The sequence below is a fragment of the Haplochromis burtoni genome, unplaced genomic scaffold (genome assembly GCF_018398535.1).
Source record: "Haplochromis burtoni strain Fernald_Lab_line unplaced genomic scaffold, NCSU_Asbu1 Contig_348, whole genome shotgun sequence".
NCBI lineage: Eukaryota > Metazoa > Chordata > Actinopteri > Cichliformes > Cichlidae > Haplochromis > Haplochromis burtoni.
Genome location: NW_024582709.1, coordinates 31,500 through 59,117, shown reverse-complemented (window position 1 = coordinate 59,117; position 27,618 = coordinate 31,500). Strand labels below are relative to the sequence as shown.

At 38.6% G+C, this 27,618-nt stretch overlaps 1 protein-coding gene across 2 annotated transcripts in view; it reads left to right on the top strand.

The window, feature by feature from the left end:
• Positions 1 to 26,870, top strand: part of LOC102299550 (phosphatidylinositol transfer protein cytoplasmic 1) — a 73,325-nt gene extending 46,455 nt beyond the window's left edge. Inside the window, exons 2-10 of one of the 2 annotated variants that reach the window (XM_005942737.3) lie at positions 8,389 to 8,537; positions 12,582 to 12,670; positions 14,981 to 14,988; positions 16,404 to 16,475; positions 20,415 to 20,510; positions 20,985 to 21,140; positions 21,382 to 21,445; positions 22,540 to 22,679; positions 23,083 to 23,266. In XM_005942737.3, coding sequence (XP_005942799.1) covers positions 8,389 to 8,537; positions 12,582 to 12,670; positions 14,981 to 14,988; positions 16,404 to 16,475; positions 20,415 to 20,510; positions 20,985 to 21,140; positions 21,382 to 21,445; positions 22,540 to 22,679; positions 23,083 to 23,088 — 780 coding nt within the window. In that variant the 3' untranslated portion in view covers positions 23,089 to 23,266. Of the gene's footprint in view, positions 1 to 8,388; positions 8,538 to 12,581; positions 12,671 to 14,980; positions 14,989 to 16,403; positions 16,476 to 20,414; positions 20,511 to 20,984; positions 21,141 to 21,381; positions 21,446 to 22,539; positions 22,680 to 23,082 lie in introns of both variants that reach the window. The other variant, XM_005942736.3, reaches the window with a different exon arrangement.
• Positions 26,871 to 27,618: the final 748 nt, after the last annotated feature.

The window sequence follows — 27,618 nt, the reverse complement described above, 5'->3', positions numbered from 1 at the left end:
ATCAGGTTTGCAAAGGTGGACTGAGTATTTATTACATAGTAAGGAATATAGATACTTTAATTACATTTATTGAGTATATGAAGTTAATTGTCTTTTTTTTTTATTTTAAGCACACCTTTAAATGAATTGTCAGCTTTATTAATCACATATTTGGAAATTTGATATGTGTGGTATGTATGAATCAGGGTTTATACTGTAACATTATTTTGTGCCAATGATGATGTTGACTGGACATCAAAATCATAATATCAAGCTATTTATTTATTTCTGCTATATCTGCAAGAGCTTTGAAGATACTTGAAATCCAACTGTTGACCTTTTGCTGAACATTTGTTTTCAAAAGGCCAAAGAAAATGACAAACAATTTTCAGTGATGTTTTTGTTACTCTTACACTTAGTCTTTTTTTTTTTTTTTTTTTTTTTTTTTTTTAGCACAATTAAAACTAATTCTTAACAGCAACATTAGACTTAACTTTCATGCTAAATTGAATCAGTGGGTCTTTTGTTTAAGTGCTACAGCCTAAGTCTTATCTTTAATTAAAAGCTAAGTTCAAGATCTTTCATCACTGTGTCATTCTGAGGGTGCAAGTGGAGCCAAAGTACTCAAGACCTCCACGTCTTTGATGAGAGATGTTGTCACACAGGAGGGGGATAATCTCTCAGACAGTTAATAATTCTATATTTTCCCCAATCCATTCTGGTCGGCCTTTATTTATTGCTCTCGTTCATTTCAGTTCCCTCTACTCTGTATGCAGAGGCCTGGAAACAGAGTGACATACACTGCTAATCATACCCCCTCTCTCCTTTTCTGCTGTCTCCCTATTCCTTCCCTGTCCCTTACTTCAATAATCCCTCCCCTTTTTCCCCCTTCTTCTCTTTTATCTTTCTCCCTCATTATCCGATGTCCACTCCCAATCGCTCTCAGCAACAGACGATACAAGGATCAACCATTTTATCAGTATTGCCACTGCAGAAGCATGTCTGAGTCTAGACACTAAGCCGTTAGGACTGGTAGCAGTAGTACTCCTTTTTTGGTTAATGAGGGATTTCTGTTTATGGTGTCTTTAGATATTGCAACTTTGGACAAAGCTTTTGTTATTTCTTTAAGGCAATAGGTTGGCAGAAGAAAAGTGAAGCATAAGTAAGATGGGGGGGAAAGGGAGGGAAAAAAAAGAAGAATGCATATTTGAAATTATGTGATAATCAAGTGATAATAGTATTTTTCTGAGGGTGAGCTCAGACATGCTGAATGCAAATTAGCGCTAGATGTTTTAGGGCTAAATGACTCCTCATATTTTATAATTAAGAACTTCATATCAATGACAGTGATTTTATTATTTCACAGCAATGATTCCCCTCTAGATATTTGTGTTATTATTCTTTTACATTAGATGAAAGAACCACCAAAATAATGTCTGTCACTCCATTCTTTGTAGCTTATGGATTTAAATAAAACTCATAGCAAAGTATTCAATGGCTGTATATACTTCTATATGTCTCCTACTATGTTCAGTGCAGATATCGCTACTTTTCAAAAGTTATAATATATCCATTAAGATATAACATAACTTTTGCCCATTTTGTTGGTCACTATATGGAATGCAGTTGCATCGGTGACTTCAGTGCGTCTTGATGGATACGCTGACATGCTCTACAGGCTTGCTTTTATGGACACTTGAGCTGATGTTGGATTGATTCATGTTAGCAGCCTTTGTATTGTTTGTTTTGGCCTTCTTTATAGTGCCATTTTGTGGTCTGTTTATAGGTAGTTGAACGAGTTAGTTGTGTTGCTTTGTGGTGCAAACACAACTAACTTTCCAATAACGTCGATCAAGTTCAAGGGACAAAGTGTCCGCTATCTGCTATGCCAGACATTTGGTTTTCGTGTCGATGGTACGTTATTCAATTTCAGTTCAATTCAGTTTTATTTATATGGCGCCAAATCACAACAACAGTTACCTCGAGTCCCGTAACCCTTGTGGTGTCCTCGGATCAAAGATGCTCCCTAGGTGAATGGCAAACAAGCATATGGGAATCCCGAGGACACTGTAAGGTAATAACCCTACAATAATACGGTGAAACCCAACAATCAGACAACCACTTTTGAGTGAGCACTTTGGCAACAGTGGGAAGGAAAAACTCCCTTTTAACAGGACGAAATATGCTACAACTGGTTGGGTTGAGTGGAGGGCGAAGGGACAAAAGACATTAATTAATAATGATTCATAATTAAGTGGTATCATTTGTTGACTATCCGTTTTTGTGATGTAGTGTTCATACGACATTCAGGAAACTTCAAGGGGACATTTGTAAATGGCACATGCAGGCACTTCTTCAGGTAGTTGTAGAATGCCAAATAATTTAGATTAAATTCGATTATTTGCCTTACATGGAAATTTAGGGATGATTATGCAGTTTGCACATACAGGCACTCAAGCAAGATACCATAGTTGGCTCATCTCACATCCGTAAGAATGTAGTCATCTTAGTTTGTGAATTTGGCTTTCAGTGAACTAGCCCAGGACCTCGTAATTGGGGGCGATGATGACAACACACTCTAGTTTATTATTATTGATTAATGAGCAACAACAAACCAGAGTGCCTTGTTATCGGACAAATCAAATAAAGGCAAGGCAAGCACCGGCCAGCTGTGTCATAAAGCTAAATGATTGATCACGCTGCGAAGATTTCCAGAAAAGGGAAAGAGTGAGTGTAACTCTACAGAACAGCTTTCACAGAAGTGATTACTCCAAAGGGAGAAAATAGCAGGTTACTGAACTAATCAGTACAAGACTTTTTTATTCTGTTTTTGTTGTTGTTGCTGTTCAAACCTTTCGGTGTACTGGGTAGCCTCTTTTTGGCTTCTTCGTGATTGAGGATATTAATGGTGGGGGTGTTTTTTTTTAATATTTTAAAATCATCACACTGACCCACAAAAGAGGGCAAGATGACGTATGCTAGTCCTTGATATTTTTAAAGGCCACTACAACTCATCAATGTCAAAATGAATGGACGAGGACACGTCTTGTCTAAATGAATAGTGAATTAAGATGATGTCACACTTGTGTTCAAAGCTTTTATTTCAAGGTGACAGTACCTCACTTGCATTTACTTTAATTTGTCATTACTCACAAAACTCCAGATATCTTTGTGACGCTCCCCTTACTTTGTCCTCTGCCACTGCAGTGTCTTTCAGTTGACACTACTCACCTCACTGGGTTTTTGTGTGGCGCACAGGAAAGCAATGGAGTGCATATGCATTATTTACAGCTTATCAGGCTGGATCTCTCCCACAGCCCAGAGCTGTTTTTAGAAGCTTTTGAGACTTCATTGAAGAGGTGAGCTTTTATTAATAAAGCAGGCCATGACTCAGATTAGGAGAGACAAAACTGACATGATGCAAAAATAACATGCATTTTGCCCTGGATGTTACTGTAATGGCTTCTTGACAGTGATGTAAGAACTTAATGTAATTAATAACTTTAGATGATTCAGCTTTGGGTATATGCTGTAACAATAAGTTAACACAAACCTTTTTATTTTTGTAAAAAGTATTCTATAGCCCAAAAACTCATATAGTGTCCATTGTCACTGCTGATCTCATGGACATTCCATCTAGTCAGCTGTTTTTCTCATTGCTTAACCAATTCAGGGTTGCGGCGGCGCTGGAGTCTTTCCCAGATGTCATAGAGTAAGAGCCAGGGTACAGCCTGGACAGGTAGCTAGTCTATCATGGTGTATACACATGGTCCATGACAGATTTATTGTCTGTGATTGAGCTATCTGAAAGTCAACATATTACAAGCAGAGTAAATGAAACCATTGACTCGTTTAAGTGTTATAACCAAGGAAATAAATGCCTAAGTACTGTTTACATAAGATTGAATAGGCCTGCCCTTGCATAACACTTGAAGGTTGGCTATGCATTTCAGGACTTCAGAGGTTGTGCAGTACAGAGCACTACACTGTACATGGGTTATTTCAGGACTAAGCCTGATGTCAAAATGTCCTGAAGGTATGCTGTGAGTGCAGAAAATGTCCTATGCCTGATGAATTTCATAATCTTGCAACATGACAGCCCTGTGCTAGACTGAACTCACTGAACTTCATTGAACTTCACTGAACTTTTTAGTGGGTTCTGCACCGCTGCTGCTAAAGTGGGCTTAGCAGCAGTGGTGCTTTTTAGACGTAAGTGGCTGTTAAAATGGCTACGTGTTGTGATTATTATCAGCTTAGTTTTTGTTTGTTTCATTACATTACATTCACTATATGTATACTGTTGTCAGTTGAAAGCAACTTTGGCTATTTGATGGACATCGTGCAGCTGTTAGTGCTGAGCTGCATGAACAGTTAGAATCATATATTTCCAGAGCTAAAAAGAGATTTAATATTGGCTGTAACTTTCAGTAGGTAACCAGAAACCCAACTCCAAATGAGCGACGGTGACTCGGGAGGTAAGAGCAGATAGCCTACTAATCAGAATGTTGGAATGTTGGCGGTTCAATCCCACCAACCTCAACATATCTGCTGTTCTTCAGCAAGTGTTGAACCAGTTTTTTATGACTTAAAAATGTCATAAAATGCAATCCTGTGTTAATGTGTATGAAAAGGACTTGTTCTGAGTGGTCAGCAAGACTAGAAATGTGCTATCTAAATGCCAGTCCATTTAACACTAATTACGTGAGCTGTATCTGAGGCATTGACCATAGTATGTTATGTAATGAATTAAATGTCACATGGTGTTTGGTTCACTGCTTGGCCTGTCTCTCCTCATGGCTCACTGAAATTCAAAAACTGTGCAGTACCAGTACTTTGAAAATTGAAAGTGAATTGAAATGTGAAATGTGGTATTATTGTAAATTGTTGGAGAGGAAGGGTTTTTTTTGTGAAACTATGATTTATACACAATTATTACTGTTTTGGCTTTAATGTGAGAGCAACGCAGTACAAGGCATTTTTTTCTTACTGTTTATCAGTGCTGCAGTAGTAGTGGTTGGAATACTTTTTTTAAACTTAGCTTCATCTCGTTTCAAGTTTTTATGAGGAATCTTAAACTGTAGTCTAGGTTAGAGTGTTTAACCAAAACCATCCGTCTGAGCCAGTGTGTGTTATGTTGAATACAGAGGTTTGGGTTTTTTGTTTTTTGTTTTTTTGCTAAAATAAAATTCACTTCATTTTGGCTTTTATTTGACCAGTGGAAGGAGGGAGAATGCCCGTACGTCTTAATTTTTCACTGTAGCCGGCTTCTGTTTCCAGATCTCCACTCTGCTAGTGTTGTGCTTAGACAACTATCTTTATGGTTAGTGGGTATGTGTGCATGGTGTGTGTGTGTTCACGGATGTAATGTACGTGCATGCATGCATGTTTCTATCTGTGTGAAACAACGAATACATATCATTGCCCAGAGCAGTGTGTGGGCCAAACAGCCACAAAGGATTTGAGTCATTGTGTTACTTTCACAGTGAAACTAGTCCACCACAGAGGATGCAGAGCCAAGGTGATGCAGCTGTGCCTGTGACCTTTAATGCATAGATTGCATGAATGCACGGGGGGGGGAAAGTGATATAGCTAAGGAATGTAAGCACGGGAAACACATTATGTCAGGTTTCATTCAACAAAAGCACTCTATTTAATTGTTGCTTTGGTGTCATAACAGAAAATGCATGTAAAATAGGCTTATTGTGTGCCTTACCTATGTGCCTACATGTTTTGCGTATATTTATGTGGCTTTCTGCCCCTGTTGACGACATCATGTATCATGATCTTAGACAGAGTCTTCTTTTCATTAAATCGATAGCATTACATGAGGGTTTCAAGTGTTTAAAATTCAAAAGGGAGGATTTTTTCTTTCCTCGTGGCCCATGCTTAATCAGAACTAATCAAAAGCTATACTAATTCATCATCTGTGTCCTACTCTGTGTATGTGTCCTGCTCTGGTGGGAGTGTCTATTTTTCAAATGATTACACTCTTGTCCCTGAGGCTCTGTTGGCCACTGAAAGCTCTGTTAAGCATAACAATCACCATCACCTCTCCTCAGCAGGACACTTAGACTTATTAGTTTCAGGGAATTAACATGTTTGTAAAGCGATAATAACACGGTGTTGTATTTTATGTTTTCACCAGACTATTAGTTAATTGGGCTAATTAAGTCAGAAATATACACTCACATTAACATAATATGTTGTATGTATATTATTTGACCCCCATGCAGCTACTTTGAGGTATTGTGTGCAAGTACATATGTACTGTATTTGACTAAATATGGCGGCCTGGAAATAACGAACTAGAAAATCTTCCGTGTTAAATATTCATCACGCGAGTGATAAAGTAAACTTTCTAAAAACCACACATGCAAAGCCTCCATGATGAAATCTCTGGTTTAACCGTTTCATGTCGTTTTATTTTATGCCTGTTTATTAAAAAAACACAAAGAAAGAAAATTTAGAGGCCCGCTGGGAGTTTGTTTGGGCGACTATCTGAGCACCTCTCATTTTCCCTCGACAGGACATCACAGCTTAGCTAACAGCTGAGGCTGGAAAAGGTCAGCTGAATCCACAGAAATATGGTTAATTTGATTTACCAGGGCAAACTTTCCTGGTTTTTTAATCTTTTGTGAAGCTAGTGTCTCTTAGTGAAGAGCTCAGACTGTTTATGCCTCACCTTTATGTTTCCTTATTCATTTAATTATAATCACTCTAGAATTTACAGTTGTCTGTATCCTCTGTATCTCTTTGATTTGCCATCCTTTGATCCTCTTCAGTCTTTCTCTCACACTCAGCTCTTGACCTCCTCTTTAAAAATCAGTCTTTCTCCTTTTTTGTCTTTTTACACAGAACAATGCTTTGGATTTATGCATAGCTACACTTATTTGGTTAATTGAAAACGTTCCAGTGTGCTGCAGAGACATGTTCTATAGCAGCGGTCCCCAACCCCCGGGTCTCGGACCGGTACCGGTCCGTGAGTCATTTGGTACCGGGTCGCGAGAGTTGAGGCTCAGGTGTGAAATGTATAGTTTTCAGGGTTTTTATCGGTTTTCAGCATTATTTTGTTATCGTTTACTCGGTTTTCCTGGGTCTTTTCACGCGTGTTATGAATAAATTTTCTTTTTTTCGGTACTGGTACTAGTTTTATTTTGTTGTATTTATCCGTGACACATTAAAGGCTGGTCCATGAAAATATTGTCAGGCATAAACCGGTCCGCGGTGCAAAAAAGGTTGGTTCTATAGAACAGAAGTTGCTTTGCCATACAACAGAAATTTTTACCTTTGTACAGAGATCCATTATTGCAGAAGAAGCATCTGAGACTTCATTTTGTTTTCTATGTTTGCTTTCAGTGAAATCGGGAGTAACTTTAAATGCAGTAAATACACAACGATTGTTGACTGCAAGATAAGCAGGTGGAATTCATTGTTGCATAAACATATAATTTTTACTTCGTGATTGACTAAAGTGTCTCTTCAGTCACAGTTTAATTACTCTTTTATAATTTTAGCTTTGTAGAAATTCTTGACGTCATCTTACTAGAACACAGTCCCTGTCTGGTTGTTTGCCCAGAAAGTCCCACATGAGCAGGAGTTGAGCAACCCAAATTGGTACGTAGCTACATCTTAGGCCCTGAAGGTTCTTATCTAGATCAGATATTAGGATGTCCTCATGTTGCCTATCAGCCACCTGGCAACGGACTGAAATCACAGACCACACAATACTATAGCATGTGCTATTAATTAGTTATAAAATTAAAAATTCAAATGTTAAGGCTAATGGATTAAGAGAATATATTTATCTGCTTCATCTTGTAACATTTCTCTGAGATGATCTACAGTGCTAAACTCCACAGGAAAAAAAGTACCATGCACGTATTACTGAGGTAACTTGTGCATCAAAAGGTGTAGAAGTGTATAAGCCAAGTTTGCTGTTAGCATGGGTGCTTTGATGCCCTGCTGAGTTCCCTTTGATTCTATTTCTCTTAAGCTCTACATATGTAATCGCTGACTAAAAGGAAGGTGACCATAACTGCTTTTGGCATATGCTTCTCTGTGGCTGCAGTGATAACAGCAAATTAGACTGAGTCAAGGGTGCAGTTAGTGAAGCACAGTTCGAGGCTCTTTTTTAGGTGTCATTAGTGAATCACAAACTGTGGATTTTTTTTCTTGTACTTTTTGTTAGTGTTATTAGATTCTGGTAATGGTGTTATGACATTATCAACTGGATATTTGCTTTTAGAAATAAAAAATAAAATACGACTGGCGCACCTTTTCATTTGTAATTTAACTGTGGATGAACTTTTTCGGTGAAATCTTTTGTTATCAGTGTTTCTTTCTGATTCTGTCACAGTTTTGGTTGCTTCGGAGTGTGAACTCACCCTGTCTGTGCGTTTTGTCTTTTAGTACCGGATTGGGCAGCTGTACATGATCAGTAAACACAGCCATGAGCAGAGCGATCGAGGGGAAGGGGTGGAGGTTGTCCAGAACGAACCGTATGAAGACCCGGCACATGGCCAAGGACAGTACACAGAGAAACGAGTCTACCTCAACAGGTCAGTGGAATATTTTCCTGCTAGTTGAATGCCCGACATGTGATTAATTAGTAGTGTGTGGGCTACTTTTTTATGCTGGCCACCATTAATCTAATCTAATTTTCATTTGGTCTCCAACCAGTTCCTGAACATTTCTGTTTGCTGTCTTTCTCTGGCAGAATCTTCTTGCCCACAGAACATATTTTGTTTGTTTGTTTCAGAAATGGAACGAACAAATTCAATCCCTATGGTTGAATATTTACAGAAAAGACTACTCAGTGAATGCAATGAATCAAAATGAATCAAAAACTTCCCACACTGACTGGCAGAGCTAAACTCTGTAGAAGTTTACCAGAAAGCCAAATGCTTGTCGGATTGTTGTTTTAAAGGCTATTCTCGCCACCTGGGACCTAATTCCCTGTTCCTAAATGCAGTCAATCAAAAAAAAAGCAATGCAGGGGTTAAAATCGTGATATAGTTTAACAAGAAATACTTCAAATTGCCTAAACACCGCTTGCAGTGTTTCCTGGTGATGAACTATTTGCTTATATTTACAGCATTTCTTCCCGATGACACGAGTGCTTGCAGGATGTGGTAATTTCAGGTAATTCGGTAAAAAAGACCCAAAATTGTTCTTGTTTGTCTGAGGCAAAGATCTACAATCTAATCACAATGGCCTCTGTATCAAGAAGCATCAAGTCCATTCATTGTATCTTTGGTTGTTTAATGACAAGACTGGCAGTATTGTTGTTCATTTTTTTATTTTAATGAATGATTAATTACTTATTTGTTATAATGAATTGTCATTTAAATATATATAATTATTATTCATCCATCCATTCGCTTCCGCTTATCCTTTTTCAGGGTCGCGGGGGGCGCTGGAGCCTATCCCAGCTATCATAGGGCGAGAGGCAGGGTACACCCTGGACAGGTCGCCAGTCTGTCGCAGGGCCAACACACAGGGACAGACAACCATTCGCACTCACATTCACACCTAGTGGCAATTTGGATTATCCAATTAACCTATCCCCACAAGTTGCATGTCTTTGGACGGTGGGAGGAAGCCGGAGTACCCGGAGAGAACCCACGCAAACACGGGGAGAACATGCAAACTCCACACAGCAAGACCCCGGCCTGATGTTGGAATTGAACTCAGGACCTTCTTGCTGTGCGGCAACAGTGCTAACCACCGTGCCACCGTGCTGCCTTATATATATAATTATTATTACGAATTAAAATGAAAGTTAGCAAGAAATACATTATTAAAAAATGAAAAGGTGGAAATTTTTTTGCAGAAAAAAATATGACAGAGCCTAAACGAGGTCAAGAGAGAGAAAATGGAAGAAGGCAGAGATGCTGTAGGCCATTTGTCTTAGCACAAATACCCGTGTCAGCATTCGCTATGCCAGGGAACTAATTATGTTGAGTCAGCACACCTCTGCTCTGAATAGAGGAAATGAAGAAGGCAAAGGCAGCATACAGAGATCGTCTGGATCTCCATTCAGATATTTTCAGTCGGTTTGCTTTGTATTGAACTAGAAATTTATATAGATAAATTGAGTATTTTGAGCAACAGGGTTCAGGAAGACACTTGCTTGGAGCTTTGTTTAAACAGAAATGAAAGGCAACAGTTGCTTTGTACAAAAAAAAGACCTTAGGCTATAATCTTCATTCACACTGTAAGGTGGAGCAGTTCTGTGAAATTTTTGTGAAATTTTGCCAATATCTAAGGAGCGATATTTACTCATTTCAGAGCAGTTCATTCATGCGCACCAACAAAATTATCATTCAGGCAAGGAGAAAAAAGAGGGACAGAATTGTATTCTAAACACTTAAACTCTCAGCTTTGATGGATGTTTGCATTTGCAGTTAGATGGAGATCTAGAAAACACTAACCTTTCCACAGCAGCTGACATTTTGATGGAGTGAAATGTATGAGTGCGTAAATGTGTGTCTGCGTTTGGCAGAATTCAAAAGCTCCACATATTGATGATGAACATCCCTGTGGTTTAATTCGAAACCCTCACTTCTCAATGGAAATAACAGCTGCGTTCCTCTGTCAACCACTCAAGCTGCCTTTTATATCTCTGTCTTACAATATTTGTAGTGAAAAAATGATCAAGGAATTCTTACTAGATGGTGCATAATCATGGAAACAACTGATGTGCTTTCACATGAAGTGAAATGGCATTCTTAATTTATTGCCTTAAAACAAACAAACACACAAACCTGGGTAATATCAGCAGAACCCAACAGTGTAAACATGTAAATAAATAAGTAAACAAAACCATTGTTGGGGAAGTCTGTTTGTGTTTTGGTTTGGCTCTACTACCAAATGCAATAAAATTCCCTTCAGGCGTTCTTGAGATATCAAATTGACCAGAAGACATAAAAAAAACTAATCCACAAGTAATATTGTTATATTTTAATGATGTTCTTTGTATAAATGTGGTAAGCGTGGCAAGAAGAAACTGCATGGATGGAAGTTAGGCTTGTATAGAATCAACAACATAACTTTACTATAGTTAACTACTGTTCTGTTTACCTTAACTGGTCATCCATCTGGAGCTGCAACAAGTAAACATTAACTTTAAGTCACCAGCAGGGAATCATGCTGCCAATCTGTCACACTTTAACCGCCTCATTAGCCCTCACAATCTGCTTCACACAGTACTTTACTATTTGGCCTGATCTCATCAAACCTGAATACTGTTTTCCTTGTTTATTATCATTATTATTATTATTATTATTACTATTACTATTGTTAAAGTTGATTGATTATGAACAATTGTTACCATTCCTCAGATGCGTTCAGATAAACCGGGATGCTTTTTTAAAAAAATAAATAAAATAAAGCAGACATCGATTACGCTCGCACGTTTGGCAACATGGGCTGGCAAAGATCTTTACAAGAAGAAGAAGGAGGGAATAGGAGAACTCAACAGATGGAGGTGTAGGAGGGGTGTCAGTCTCTTTGTTGGAAGAGAGAGAGAATATCTGGCAGCATTCACAAATTTTTATTCACAGCAGTCACGTATTTCACGGAGTGCCATTTTTGTCCTGTTTTGGAGAGTACGTCAGTCAAAGTAGGTGGCGGCTTTCCAAAGTACATAATCGAAGAAAAGTGAATGTCAAGCACAGACATGCATTAATAAGTCTCCCGAATACACATATTGGTAGAGTACTGAAACAGTGACCTCATGCTGGATGATACCGAGATTAAAAGTTTCAACAAAGTGCTTTCAGGCTCAGAAAACTCATATGTCTGCCACTACAACTGATAAATAGTGCGATATTTAATAAATTTTTGAGAGTTTATATGACTATATTGTTTGTGGGATAAGTATGACACTACCTTGACATAATTTAACCTGCATTAGAAGCATCCTGCTGATTCCTTGTGAAAAAGAGGGGAAAGCCAGAAGTAGCTTTATTAACTCAGATTAATACATTAGTGAAACAAAGCTGTGAGATGTTTCAAGTCGGAATAAGTTATCCGTCAGTGTCGAGGATTTGAATTGTTGAAATGTCATGAAACAAAATTATTATGTTGTAAAATTATGTTGCTGCACAGCTCACGAGAAAAAGGGAAGGCACCACTTGTTTTTTCCTCATTGCTGCCATTAATGTGTCTTTTGGTCCCTTTAGGTCCTTAAAGCCCAACTGCTTCAGCCATCCTTGGAATGAATGTGTTTAACTGTGTGTATATATATAAAAAAAGAGAGAGCGCTCCTTTATAGACCACATTTATATCAGCGGCATAAATTGTTATAACATTTTTTTTGTCCATATGTTCTTTTGTTGGTCTTTTGGTTTCATTTATTACATTAGAGTGGCTGAAAATCCTAAGCTGCCATTTGTACTCCCCTCAATCAAAGCTTTACAGAAGCACTCTTTTATTCAACTGTTTTATTCTGCGAGTCCATTTTCCTTTCACGCGTAAAACAAGTTTTTGATGATTGCTGTGCCAAAGGAAGCAGTTTCAATCTTTCAACCTCCTTCACTAACACAAGCTCACAGTTGCGCTCCACATCTGTCTTTGTCTCTCTCAATGCCTCTCTGCAGTAAATTACCCAGCTGGGCTCGAGCAGTGGTTCCTAAAATCTTCTATGTAACAGAGAAGGCATGGAACTACTACCCTTACACCATAACCGGTAAGTAAACCATCTAAAAGTATTTCTCAGGATGTCATGCTGTTCACAGCTCATGCTATATCAAGAATTGAGTTAGCTGTTGTAACTGAAGGAGGCCTACTTTTGCCTTCTTAATACTCTGTGTTTAAAGCCTAGAACTACAGTCAGATTGTAAGCACAATATTTCTTTTAAAGGTCAGCTTCTCAGGACTCGCCAGCTACTATAAACACTTGGCTGCATGTTTTAAGTGAACTGGAGGAGTGTGAAAAGAAGATATAAAGGTTTAAGAAGCTTGGAGATAAAATCTGGTCCCAGATTGTGAATCTTTAATGGACAGTTTTAATAGATTGTGCAAAAGCATATATCCTTTTTTTTAATGTAGGTAAAAGTCACTGAGAGCCCAAAGAAAGCTGAAATTACAGCAAAAGTAACACAAGTAAAGAAACAAATACAACCGACATTCAGTGCAGGTGAACACAAACATCCAAATCATTTGCATTAACACATTATTTAAATAATTTCTTGCCTTAAATTTTTATTGGACTCAAACTTATCCGTCATAACCAACTCTAACAGTTTCAGGTCCGTCTGCGGATTATTCCAGAAAAAGGGAGCAGCATATTTAAAAGCCTTCTTTTTCCATTCTGACTGACACAATTTCCAGAAAGACCAATAAAGACATGTTCATGCAGCGTATAAGTTTAAAGCAGCAATTTTTCTGAGTATTCGAGATTTGGATGACTTGATCTGTTAATTAGTTGTGAAAGATTATATGAACCCCTGTAGATGTAACACAGTCTGAGGCAGCAGTGCCAGTTAAAATCTGCAGCCAGGAGACTTTCATTAAAATCGCAGGTTAGTGGTTTGTTACAGATTCATAAAAAGTCCCCTGAAAAGTTGAAGTTTGAGGCAAAGAAATTAGCCTGGACCTCAACATTATTGAAGCAGTGTGGGATCAGCTTAACAGAAAACAGAACTAAAGGCAGAAACATCCAAAGGAGAGATTTGAATGGCTGTCAAGAAGCCAGGAGGACTTTTTTTGAAGACTACTTAAAGAAATTACAAGAAAACCTACCTAAGAGAGTTCAGCCTGTGCTGTGGTTATAGCAAATATCGCATTTCAAGCTAATTAGAATTGTAGAAACTCTCTTTTTACCTTCCATTCATCAGGTGCTGGCATATCCCAGCTGCCATATGGTGAGAGGTGGGGCACACTGTGGCTCTATCGCAGGGCAATCATTCACACTCATTGCCAATTTAGAATACCTACGTAACCTAATCCCATGCATGTGTGGTTGTGTGGATTTTCTCTTTGAACTCTGGCAACTGTACCTATTTCCCATTTTCCTTACAATATATAAAGAAATGAGAGTTGGATCAAGACTTTTGCACAGCACTGTAAGATAAAGCGAATAAGTGGTCAGAGCCATCAAAGTTACTATGCAACCTAACTCGTAATTTATGGTCAGATTCCAGCAGCTCCATGTGTAATCTCTGAAGGACATTTGGAGGTTTCACCACATTAAGGCTTATAGCAGATTTGGGCACAGTGATCATGAGCTGGATGCAGTGACTTTGGAAATAAGCGCTTTTATAGCAACTTGAGCAAAATGCTAATTCAGTGTTAAAGGTCGGTGACTGCCATAGATGAAAGATGAGGGAGGATTTTCAGTGTTGATCAATAAAGTGCAATCTTAAACTCTATAAAAGGTGAAGGCATTTACATGGGACAGCATCTTCAGTCAAAAAGCAAACTGCAGACATTGTAAGGTCCTGAGTGCCCTTAATGCCTCCACACAACATTCAAGGTCAACCAGAATGGGATGTTACATCAGTGACAGCGTTGCAGCTTTCTGGTTGCCAGTGTTTCAGTTTGGTAGCAAAACACAAAACTATGTAAAAAAGTATGAACGTGTCACTCATTCACGCGTGACCACGTTTAAATCTGCATATAGTTACATGCTTACAGCCGCCAGTGCTTTTTATGCGCATTGAGCACAGCGGTGGAATAAGCCAATATTACCAATATTACGAGCAAGCAGTAATCAGGAGTCCAAAGATCAGAGGCACAGTGGCCAGAACAGAACATTTCTGTGATGCTTTAATGATTCTGATCATTAAAAAGCGGTGTTACAAGATGATGAGGACAGATTAAAGGGAATGAAAACACACACTCTAGTGAGGAGGGATGATTTGGGTTTTCAGATATTTGACAGACATTTTTTATATGTTGTGGCCTTCACTTATATTCTTTAATGTTGTGTAACTGATTTTGCTTTCTTTTGTGTTCTCCCATGGCTTTGACCCGATGTCACCTCATGCATCTGAAGAATACACTGTAAGTATCCTCAATCATTGTGGAATATTATTGTGGAAATATTAGGAGCTAATTGAATATCATAGAAGGGGCAAACATTTATGTTTACCTCACCGGTAGTTTTCAAACAAAGATCTTTTTTCTCCATTTCTTTTAATTAATAGCACATAGAAAAATTGATTATTAAGTATTGTGTACTTAATAATAGGCCCAGCAGAGACTCAACTCTGGCCCTTTGAGCTTTAGAAATTGTGAAGAATTGCATAGATTTTTCCCTTTTCCTATTGATTTAGACCTCTCCCTGCCACTGAAATTCATACTAGACCAAAGTAAATAAGTAATACATAAACAATGACAATAATTTGATTGTTTGTTTGTTTGTATTTTATAGTGAGTTCACAGGGGGAAGCATTTTCCCGGAGTTAACAAAAATTTCAGCACTTTTTTTAGTAGCTTTAGCGATTTATTACATAGTTTTACTCGTAAAGTCTGGTCCACTCAAGATCAAAGTGAGCTGTATGCGGCCCACAGTGTGAAATGACTTTGACATCCCTTCTCTAAATTGTGTCTGCTCGTCTTTCATTTCAAACATCTGACTGCTTGTGACATGTTAAATTGTAGAAAAATGCCAGAATTTACATATTAAAGAATTTTCCGATTACTGATTATGCAGTCTTCTGCTGTATGCACCGTAGCCGCAGTACAGTGGTGGCAGCTGAGTTCTGTCAGAAGGGTTTGTTAGTCTCTGCAATGATCAAAACAACTTACATAGCAACCACACACACAAACACACACACACGCACTAAGTTTTCCCCAATAATCAGAACGGCCTCTGTGACCCATGATTAACCTTGATACATAATTTAAAACATATGAATGTGATTAGGCTTAGCTATAGGGCTTCTGTTATGCAGAGAGAGAAATGTCAGTAGCGTGAGTCACGACACTTTTGGGTGTGGGGATAAACGGGGAAAGAGGACAATGTTGTGACAGCGAAGGAATGCTCGATATTGTCTATGTGCATGTGTGGGAGCGTACTGTGCTTATGTATGAGTCAGTGCAAATACACCCATGCAAAATGAGTTTTTAAGCAGGCTAGCAAAATTGTCTTGGTTTTTGTCACTTTTGACAGGGAGATTTAAGTACTGCACTGTTACAGCTCATTTTAAACTATACAGTGATAAACATACAAATGGAGAAAAAAACCTTCCCAACTCAGACACGGTGCTCATAAAAGCACTTGAGGTGTTACAGCAAGGCACGTATGAATATGTTAGCCTCATGAAGAACAGGCTTCATAAGCTCGTTGCTTCTATTTTTGCTCAGCTTTGGAATGCAGAAGAATAATAAAAGCAACACCGCTTCTGTTAAGGACATTAGTTGATGAATTTGTCTTTACAAGTGGTTAAGCATCTTTTTTCTTTCTTAATCCACAGTGCTCGTTCCTGCCCAAGTTTTCCATCCACATAGAGACAAAATATGAGGACAACAAAGGATGCAATGACAATGTAAGTACATGGTGTGCAGGTGTGATAGGAGCTTTGAACTGTGGTTTGGGTGTTTCCTTTTAGTTACATGCTGAGTGGAACACAGTATAGTATGACTGCTCTGTACATCTGCAGTCTGTTGCATGAATGTCTCTGCAAGCAGATGGACGCCTCCTGTGTTCCTCCTCCAGATGGTCTAAAGGCAAATAGTTTTCCATGCTGCAGAGATTTTAAAGTGTTTTTGAGGCAAACTTGTGATTTTGGGCTATACAAGTTATATTGATTTGACCTCATGATGTGTTATTAGTAATGGCCTTGTGTTCCGTTACTTCTGGGCTTTCTGTTCTGATATAAATACTGTAGCATATGCACTTTGGTGACCCATAAGCAGCGCAATGGAACAAAGTAGAAAATGAAACTTTTAGTTTTATCTTTATCGTGAAATGCACTGTTTGTGGTTTCCCAGCGAACACCCATACTGCTGTCAGCCCATATGCCCAGTCAGTTAATCAGGCAGGCTCTCACTCCCACGCAAATCTTTCAGCTTAATGTAACACTGCTGACTGTTTGCTCTCTTTCTCATAGAGAAATATGTAAAGCAAGATAACCCTGTCTAAGATAAAATAGCACATAAAAAACAAGATCTCTACAAAGGCTATATGAGTAAAATTATCCAGGCAGATCTGGCAGCAAAGACTCTTTCTGTGCAATCCCATCATGTAATAATGCCAACAGTGCATGAGCCTCAAGAGTCTGCCAAAAAACGGCTCCACTTGTTGGACACCTAATTTCATTTGGGTTGTTGGAATTGCTAACTCTCTGTATTCCCATTTATATGGGTATTAATCATCAAATGAAAGGCTGCCAGTGCTCAGACATTAGGAAAAAGAAATCGTGGAGTGGTGTGCTACATACAGATAGTTTTAAATGTATTGTGGTTACTGGTAAGCAGGTTAAGATCACTCGAGTTTTAAAATGATGTGTGGTTTTTGCGATGTATACGTAGAAGATGGTTCCTAGTGCTTCAAGTGCTTTGTTTGTGTCTGAGACAAACCACACTTGTACCCTTAAAGCAGGAAGACGGAAATGACCAGACTGTCAGTGCTCATTGATGCATGCATGAAACGTTAGACTGATGCTTGCTTCATCTGACAAGACAAAGTGATAGACCAAAGAGTTTTTAAATGAAATCTAAAGAGCAGAAATCGCCTTCAGCAAGTGCACTTTGTGGATGAAAACTAAGAGAAATCACAGTTGTGTCGGATAAATATCTGGTTTCAATTTGAAATGCCTGTGGACACACACGGACACACACACAGATTTAGCACTTAGATTTAGTAATGGAATAAAACAGCTTTGCTACTTTGTATAACGTCTTTAATGCAAGTAAACAAGGAGCTTTGCATTTTTTATGACAAACAGTAACCAGTCTGAGTTATGTATGTTTCTATAAAGGATGCTCTGAAATGATAAGAATGCAGCTGCTTTGGTGTGTGTGTGTGTGTGTGTGTGTGTGTGTGTGTGTGTGTGTTTTTTTAAGACTTCAACAAACCTTCCCCCACCCATAGTCCAGGGGTGGGGGAACTCCAGGCCTCGAGGGCCGGTGTCCTGCAGGTTTTAGATGTGTCCTTGATCCAACACAGCTGATTTAAATGGCTAAATTACTTCCTCAACATGTCTTGAAGTTCTCCAGAGGTCTGGTAATGAACTAATCATTTGATTCAGGTGTGTTGACCCAGGGTGAGATCTAAAACCTGCAGGACACCGGCCGTCGAGGCCTGGAGTTGCCCACCTCTGCCCTAGTCCAATCTTACGACATAACTTGCATTTGTCCACTCAGCTTGTTGTTTATAAACTAAGCTGTAAAACATAGTGAAAGAGAGGAAGGCCAACTGCATGAATATGGAGGAAGCATGAATGGAAACAAAAAAGGAAAAGCAAGGAATCTTGAAAGTTAGAAGGACAGGAAATGAGTAGATGTGCCTGGACAGAATGCACTCGTTGAATTGAGGGTGTGGTAAAAGAAAATGCATGAGAGGTTTCACACAGGGAAACTGTAACCATAATAAGATCATGCAACAAAAAAGAAAGAAAGAAAAAAGATACAGATATGATTGAATCAGGGCTGAGCTCAAGGAATGTAGACTCTGGGATTGCCCAAGTTACAACACATCTTATAACAAATGAAACATGCTCATGTCTCATAAAGTCTCATGAAAAATAGAATACAGCTGGTTAATGTTAAGCAGAAATAAGCAGTGTCTTCGCCATTGGACAGAATGACAGAGAAAGTGTAAGGCCATAAGTAGAGCTATGGCTTTGCGATACACTTAAATCTTGGGCAGTGATATATTTACTGTTTGTTGTCATCTCTTACCCCCTCTTTCTGTACTAAATATACATTCAGTAATTATGCTAATTATTTTTATCCACTGAAAATGGGAGACTATACATTTAATATGGTCGTACTTCCCAAACAGTTAATGTAATGTGTTTGTAAAATCCAGGGAATTAAACTTGAGAGCCTGAGCTTCAATCACATCTTAATGATTTGAATTGAAAATCCAGCCTTATTCTTGATGGATAAGGCTTGTGCTATTATCATTATTAATATTATCAAAATAATCCCATAAAAATAGGTCTGTAGGTTCCCAGTCATTCAGGTCACAGGAGTCTTAAGTCATTGAACTGAATTCATTTGGACTTCTTTATATGTTTGTGAAGTTGTTTTTTTATCCAAGTCATTGATGACTCTCAGGACCACGTCCGAGTTGATACATGAGACTCTTCATCAGCTTGTAGAACTAAAGAAGGGTCTCAGATGAGAGGTGAAAAGTCTTCATTCAATACCATTTGTTAGTGTATCTAGAAAAAAAGATTAAATGTTATTTTCTCATAGCTAAAGACGTACCCTAAGTTTATTAGAGTATTTTGAGTATTTTCCTTGCTTATGTTTATATTGAAATGGTCTCTTAAGAGTTTTAGGTGCTGGTGCTGCATCAGTATCTTTAAAAATATTCAGCATCGAGTGAAAAAAAAAAAACCCCAAAACATTTCACTCATTCATTACTGCAGATGTTTGTTTATATTTTGCAGAGTGACAAAGTGCAGCTATTTTTCCTTCTTCTCATCTGTTGACACAAATCAATTTCCTGTCACTTCTTTTATTGCTTTCCCTCTCTGTCATTATCAGAACAGTTTCAGAATGTAATTGTAACCTTGGAATTATTTAAGTGCCACAGTGTCTAGTTTGTGATGTATCACAGGGTTGCTGTTGTAGTAGAAAGGACTATTTCTAGAGGTCAACTTATTATTTATCAAGCTTTTGATTTTGTTTCACACAAATTTTGCAGCAAGATGCTCACAAGCTCTGACTGTAGAAGAACTGATAAATCGACAAGTAGATGCATGCATAAATTGCAGTGTATTATAAAGTTGTAAAACTAACTGCAACATCCCTTTATTCAACATGAGAAATAATGACCGACAGCAATAAGAAAGCAACACAAAGAATGAAGGAGGGCCGATGACTTCTCAACATTTGATGCAGTTATTGGAGTCAGCACTGGCAGTGCTGCAAAACATGGGAGAGAGCGCCCCCTACTTGTTATTTAGACAATAACATGTGGTTCAAGTGATGAGGCTTTAGAGCAGGGGTGGGCAACTCCAGGCCTCGAGGGCCGGCGTCCTGCAGGTTTTAGATGTGTCCTTGATCCAAGCAGAAATAAGCAGTGTCTTCGGCATTGGACAGAATGACAGAGAAAGTGTAAGACCATAAGTAGAGCTATGGCTTTGCGATACACTTTGCGATACACTGGAGTTGCCCACCCCTGCTTTTAGAGTGACAAGGTACAAGTCAAGCAGTGTTAAGATTCTATTCCAACTCTTGCACTGACCAGTAAGTACATTTCTGAGATGTATTTATGTGACGACGGGCAAATCTACCTCGTCTGTTTTCAGATCTTTGACACTGAGCTGAAGGACCAGGAGAGGGAAGTTTGCTTCATCGACATCGCCTACGATGAGATCCCGGAGCGCTACTATAAAGAGTCTGAGGTGAGTTTGTGTAGGTGTGTGTGTGTGTGTGTTTGAAGGCTGTTAGCCAATAGGAGTAAACGCCCCTGGAGAGGTGTAAACACACTGGTGGAAACAGTAGTAAAAACTGTGTCATTTAGATGATACAGTACAGTACTATTAAATCACTTCTAATGGAAAGGTTCTTCTGTTTCTAGATGGAAAATAGGAATACATTTTATTTTATTTTTATCTGTTCAGTTGTGTAAATTATGTGGACTTCAGAGCTGCACTTACCTCAAATGACTCTTCCATCTCACACATTTTTATCTGGCATCTATCTTTTTTCATAGCTGTTTAATAAAAGCTTGAGATTTTCTCAAGGACGAGGGTTAATGTGAAAAGGTGTTATTTACTGTCATTCAGTTCAAAGTTTTGATTATTTCCCAAGTCTGTTGCAGACACGATGCCAGTTTGGGTTACAGTGTCACATGTGTGATCACTCTACAATTGCAGGACTTACGATATTTCAAGTCTGAGAAGACGTCACGAGGGATTCTTCAGGAGGGCTGGAGGGACACGCAGGATCCCATCATGTGCTCATACAAACTTGTCTCAGTAAAGTTTGAGGTGTGGGGTCTGCAGACACGAGTTGAGCAGTTTGTCCACAAGGTGAGACGTCAGACACAAGTCTTAATAAAATACATATTTCAAATTCTAGTACTGGATGAAGTAAATTTCCATAGTTACAACTGAAACGTGAATGTTTGCAACTTATCACAGCACATGTTCATCTTATAGTTGGTAAATGGGTTGAATATTAACAAACTGTAAGGCGTGGCTATTTATATTATTTGTGTGTTAGTTTATAAAGTTTTTCTGGACTTCAGACCGTCTTTGTATTTTTTTACAGGTGGTTCGGGATGTGCTGCTGCTGGGACACAGGCAGGCTTTTGCCTGGGTGGATGAGTGGATAGGTAGGTCACTGCTGAACTTATGTCATTAAAGTATTTAGTTTTCTTGTCTAAGTAATAGTACACAATGCTACATGCAGTGGTAGCACGTCCGTAGTTTAACAAATGTTTGAATTTGACATTTTCTTATACTTTGCATTGTAGATCACTGTAGTTTACTTCCTGCCTCATTCATTGCCATGCATGAACAGTCATTCGGCCTTCAGCTAACCTGGCCACTGCTAGTCCTGTTTATTCTCTTACAGCATGGAACCTCTTCTCACAACTAACCCACTAATAATAAACACTTTTTGAGCATGGTCAAAGTTTGTTTCAACTGAGACCTGCGCAATAGAAATATATTTCAACCACATTCTTTCATGTTTCATAATGGAGACATTCATATGTACCAGTTGATGCAACAAAAAAAAGATAAAAATGTAAAGAGTAGAAACAGTATTCTAAAACTGAAACAAAGTATCAGCAAAATAAAATGCGTGCAGTGCATCTGACTGGCTGGTTGTGGTTAAATTGCCACTTATTCCTTTATTCCTTGGTGATGAGTGTGGTCCTTACTGAAACATGAAAGCTACCTTTGTCTGTTTCTGTGAATTTTGTGGTTGTGCAAGAAGCAGCTCTGTTTGCTCGTATAAGTGGCTGCAGCACATTAACTGTAGGGCGCATAGATGAGCCCATTGTCTTTGCCCTGAAACGTTCCCCTTCTCTATAACCACTAACCATTGCAGCCTGCACTTTTTTTATACTCCTAAAATCTTTTCACTGTGGAATGATTTTTTTTTTGCCTGTGGAATCGGTTTTGCAGGTGTTTCTTTTATGCTTGCAATGATCCAGCCTCTCCATGCTTTTCCTTTGTCTTGAAACATCCTTGACCTTATCAGTCCTTTCCTCTTTGTGTGCCTCGGATTTGTTTGGTTTTATCCCACAAACTCTTTGGGTCTTGGGAAGCTGGCAGCTTAACCTCTAAAGCTTTAACTTCAAAAAAAGCCTGCCTTTGCCACCTAACGCTCTCGCTCCCCCACCTGTCTCTCAATTGGAGTACGTTGTAGGAGAGTTACCAACATTTCGATCCCCGTTCCACCCCTCCCCCCTTCTTCCAGATATGACTTTGGATGATGTGCGGGATTACGAGAGAAAAATGCATGAGAAAACCAACATTAAAGTTTGCCATGAACAGCAAGAGCATTCCACAACAAACGCATCTTCACTGGATGACATAGAGATCCATGACAAAGCAAGCGTATGTGTCTTTCATTGTTTTTTTTACTCCATTGCCCCTCTTTTCTTATATTTAAACTGATGATGACTTTCCTCTGAAGCGTTCACAGCTGACTTTACATGTTCTCATGGATCTACTTATTCTGAGTCAAACTACTCACACACAAAGCCAAAAAACGAAATTTAATTTGAACTAACAGTTATGATGATTCTAAAAAAAATGGTTCCTAAAAAATTCACGGTATCCACGTTTTTTTGTAAATATGTGGTTTGTTTTGTTTTTTAGTCTTTTACTGACCATGTACCATTTTCTAGGTGTGGCTGTGTTAACACATTCCAGCTTAATGTTTCTACATTTATACAAAGGCTTAAAAAGTTGTGTCCACCTTTCTGTCACTGGTATTAAAATAAAATTTCTGATCCAGACATGACGATGGATGAGGTGAGAGAGTTTGAGCGCGCCATCCAGGAGGCCACGAACCAGAAGATTGGGATGTTTCCCCCGTCGATCTCTATCAGTGAGACACCCCTGTCCTCCTGTGCCCTCACTGGCCCTGCCAGCGCCCCCTCCACACCCATGTGCACCGATGCGCCTGAGTCACTCTCTGTCCCCAAGGACCGACCCCGCAAAAAGTCTGCCCCAGAAACCCTGACCCTTCCTGACCCAGCTCCAAGTGACGTCCCCCAGGGCTCAACCGTAAGCCCATTACCCACTTCAAACCACCTCCAACCATCCACACCGCCCTCTAATTCTGAGCTTGCTGAAGTGGAGGACCAGTAGAAGAACTTGGAATCTCTTTCCCTACCCCTTATTTTACTTATTCCCAGTACCTGTTGTCTTATGTGCCCAAATGAGACTAGCCTAACCTCCAAACACCAGTGCCCAAGACAGTCAAGTTCCTTAGCCATATCCAATGAATTGCCATAATCCTGAAAAAAACAACAATCACTCTACAACAGTCACTCTAGAAGCCTCATCAGTGTCACTGATACCATCCAGCTGTAGGCTAAGCCACTGTGACGTGGCAGGCTTCTTCTTCCTGTGACTCTAACCAACCACATTTAATCTAGCAACCTCCCACGGTCTTTAATTAAAGCAAAGCTTGTCAGATTTTATTTTATTTTTTTGACCAGCAGTTCTTTAACTCATCGGAATAAATTCCTGGCATTGTTTCCTTAGTTGTTATCGTCAACCATAAAGGCTGGCTATGAACTATCGAACTTTGAATAGTTGCCTTAACACCACAGAGCCATTGGTGTTTAATAGTTTTGACGACATGTGCAAATGAATGAATTTGTAAAATGGCTGTCGTGTATTCAATTAGAAATGTAATCATTGAAATGCACTAGAGTAGCACTGTAGATGTAATTTGTTAAAAAATCATACATTGAAATGAAAAGACAGCCAAGAACCCTCATAAAAGATGCTCCCGTTTCTTGAGCTGTCCAAACTAGTCGTTGGATCAGACTCTGCCCATTCCTTTGTTTTCCGAACTCCATTAATATAAGTGATGCAAGAGCAGTACAATCATAGAGTATACACCTCAGGTCTCCCCCAACTCTATCTGGCACACACTCCAAATGCAGGGATTGTACTGTGTGTTTCTCTCCCTGGTTATTGCCAAACACGTGCATTTTGTACCTCCGCTGACATAATACAGTAACTATTGTACTATACTAGTCTGCCTAACCCTTGGAAATGTTTACACATCAGAAACCTTGGAGCATTTGCATATTAGCAGTCATGTTCAGAATAAGCTGTTGATATTACTGCATTTGTCGTTTTAACGTGACAGTTGCAGTGTTGAAAGGTACTGCATATATCTTACTGAAGTTGACTGAGAGGTCAGTACAACAAAAGTATTTCATTACAACCAAGTCAAGTGTTGCCTGAAACTAATGCTGGACATCACATGTGACATAAATGTGATCCTTTTTGATCAAATCAGCGAGTCACTTTTACGTCACATGCAGGAACAAGGCCATTTTTGAGGAGGTTTTTCTTTTTGTTTTGTGCATAGTGGAGGTAGCAGCAACTCAGTGTTTGATTGGAGGAGAAGGGCACGTGCGTCAAGCTGACTTGAGTATGTGCCTCATTAGGTGCAAAGTATTTGCAGAAGTGCTTACTTTTTTGTCTCACCAGTGTTGGCAGAAAACAGTTTTAAAACAGAAGTGTCATTTGTAGTGAGCTATTATCATCCAAAACCGCCAGGATGACAATTTGTCCTGTGAAGGAAAAAAAAATGGTATTAATCAAAGACAGGTTTTTATATATGCTGCATGGATTTTTCACACCACATATTATATGAAGTAGATGGATATAATGTAAATGGATGATTTGATATATTTGGTGATTGAACCGCGTAAGAATAACGAATGCTTACATTTGAAGTCTGTAGTCATTTTGTAAAATATAACATCCAAATTTGAAGTGAAATGAAAGCATGTCCAGAGAATATACTCTGTAGGCCTATAAACTCTTTGAACTCAGTGCCTCTGCATGCAGAATTATATAATTACCGACATGTGTGTAAACCAAACTCTTATATTTAAGCAACAGACACACAAAATGCTGTTGCATTCTTCTTTCCCGGCTTTTTCCTGGCTCAAATGCTGCATTTAAGAATAAAAATGGGATAAAACGTCACATAAAGTAGCTGAATTGCAACATAATCAGATCAAGTCCATCATATCAAATGACACCACCAGATTTTTAAGTAACAGGGCTAACTTGTTATGTTTTAGTATAGAAATTATTTGTTCTTTTCCCCCCTCCTTATGCGATTACCAACCTACAGCGCAATGCATTTTGCACTTTCCAGTCTTTGACACCTTATTTGACAATGAAGGAATGTGTTACATTACTGTCTTGCTGGGTTTGTTGGACCAAAGTCCCATATTACAGCATATTAACTTCAGAGAGAGAAGGTCAAAGAGAAGATCCTCGATGGTCTTCTCCTACAATATTGTTAATATTTTGTACAGTTTCTCACTTGCTTTTGTTAAAAAACAGAAAAAAAAACTGTAGCCATTTATCTGTAACTGTAGCTTTTGTCTTTGCCTTCTGAGGATACAAATGCTATATTCTGGTTATTGGCCCTTTGTTGATCTGTTATGTATAAGCTTATACATACTTACAACTCTGGTATTGACCACCTCTCTTGTCAGGAACAAAGAGATCCAGGGACATGTTCGATCTACCATGGGCTATTAATAAAATGCAAAATATCCAACTGTGTAACATTAAGCTCTGCTCTGTTTAAAAGAGTAACACATTAGGTATTGTAAATACTGTTGTTAATGATTAATATAGTAGATTTCTTATATTGAACCTGTTCAAAGTTTCATTACTGATGTGACATGAATGTGCTTAACAGATTTAAAGCAGACAAAGAAGGTTACTCTTTTGTGTTTGTGTGATTAGGATGGCATTTTCACAGACATGGATTCAAATGTCTGTTTTATTCTAGATCTAGGCTTGATATGTGTCTAATCAATGAAGCTGTCATCTATTAAGCATACTGAATTTGGTTATGTTTACTTTTCTCAGTTAAGTATCAAAGTTCCTCATCGTAGTGGTGCACTTTTGACTCCGGTTGCTTTTGATGACCCTGCGGGGCAATATTATTTTCCAAGTCGTACAACAAAATGAAGCGTTTCTTTTTAGTGGTGTGGCTGCTTTGATGTTTACTCGCCATGTTTATTGAGGGTTGATTGGCTCTTCTGTTTTCCTTTATGTAGTAAACCTGCTGTACTTTGATTTAGTGATGATGTATTGTTCAGAGAAAAATGGTTTTAAAAATGAGTTTATCACCATTTCTTTTGTCAAGAGGACCAAACATTTCACTCCTCCTCCCCTCTTCCTGATGCAGTTTGCATTCGGCCAGGCTGTCATGCTGTCTCCTGATATTTGGGGCCTGTGTCACAAAGCAGAGTCATGGAGTTATTTGGGATCTGTCACTGAGTAAAAGCACAGCTCAGTGTACTGCAGCATGTGTACGTTTCTGGCTCATCAAACTTTCTTCGTTAATATGTGCTTTGTGACACAGGCCCCAGAAGTGCCATTCTTGTTTAGCTGCTGGAAGTTGCTCTTAGTTCTTCCACTTATACTATTATTGCATTTGTTATATTTTTATTGCAGTTCAAGGTTAATTTGGTTCTTTGTTGTAATTATGGTTTTACTTTTTTCTGAAATAAACTTTATTAGCTATTACAAATGTGTATCTATTCTTTTTTTAGTTCTAAAGCCCAAATCATCAGCCCTACACCACCGTGCTTGACATTTTGTCTGAAGTGTTTGTCCTGACATGTTGGTGTGGTGTGCATGATGCGTAGCGGCAGTTAACACACACCTGTATGCTCCAGATGTGTAAACTACCAAAACATCTGCTCTTCATTTAGGTGCTCACACTCACTGATGAGCATTTAATCAAATGCATTTGATTGACATTACAATTGAAAGTTGAGCACTTTCTTTTTCACATGACTCCATTTATGTAATGGAATTACAATTACTCAGCAATATGTTAGTGTAAGATTGTTGTTAGTGTAATAGTGTAATCATGCTGTTCAACTTTATTGGTGCATTGTTGAATAACCAAAACATTGCAGAGTACTTTCAAAAGAAAAAAACTGTAATTGTAAAATGACCTTCCAGTCTCCAGCTGAGTAATAATAACTACATTATTAATATGCTTTGGAATCCAAATATAAAGGCAAAGTTAAACCACTCAAGAATAATTTAGCACACTTCTAACATATTAAATGGTGTTTTTTCTTGGTGCTACAGTGAGAATCCAGATGCTTTCCCTGGTTTGTCACTGGAACTTTTTCCTGTGCTTTAGTCCAGTTGCCAGGTAGTTCCTGGGAAAACTAACCTCTACAAGAAAGATTTCTATTTTAGGGAAATAACTGTTTCTGGAAAACTGCAAAAAGGTTCATCTAGTCAATAAAGCTGTGAG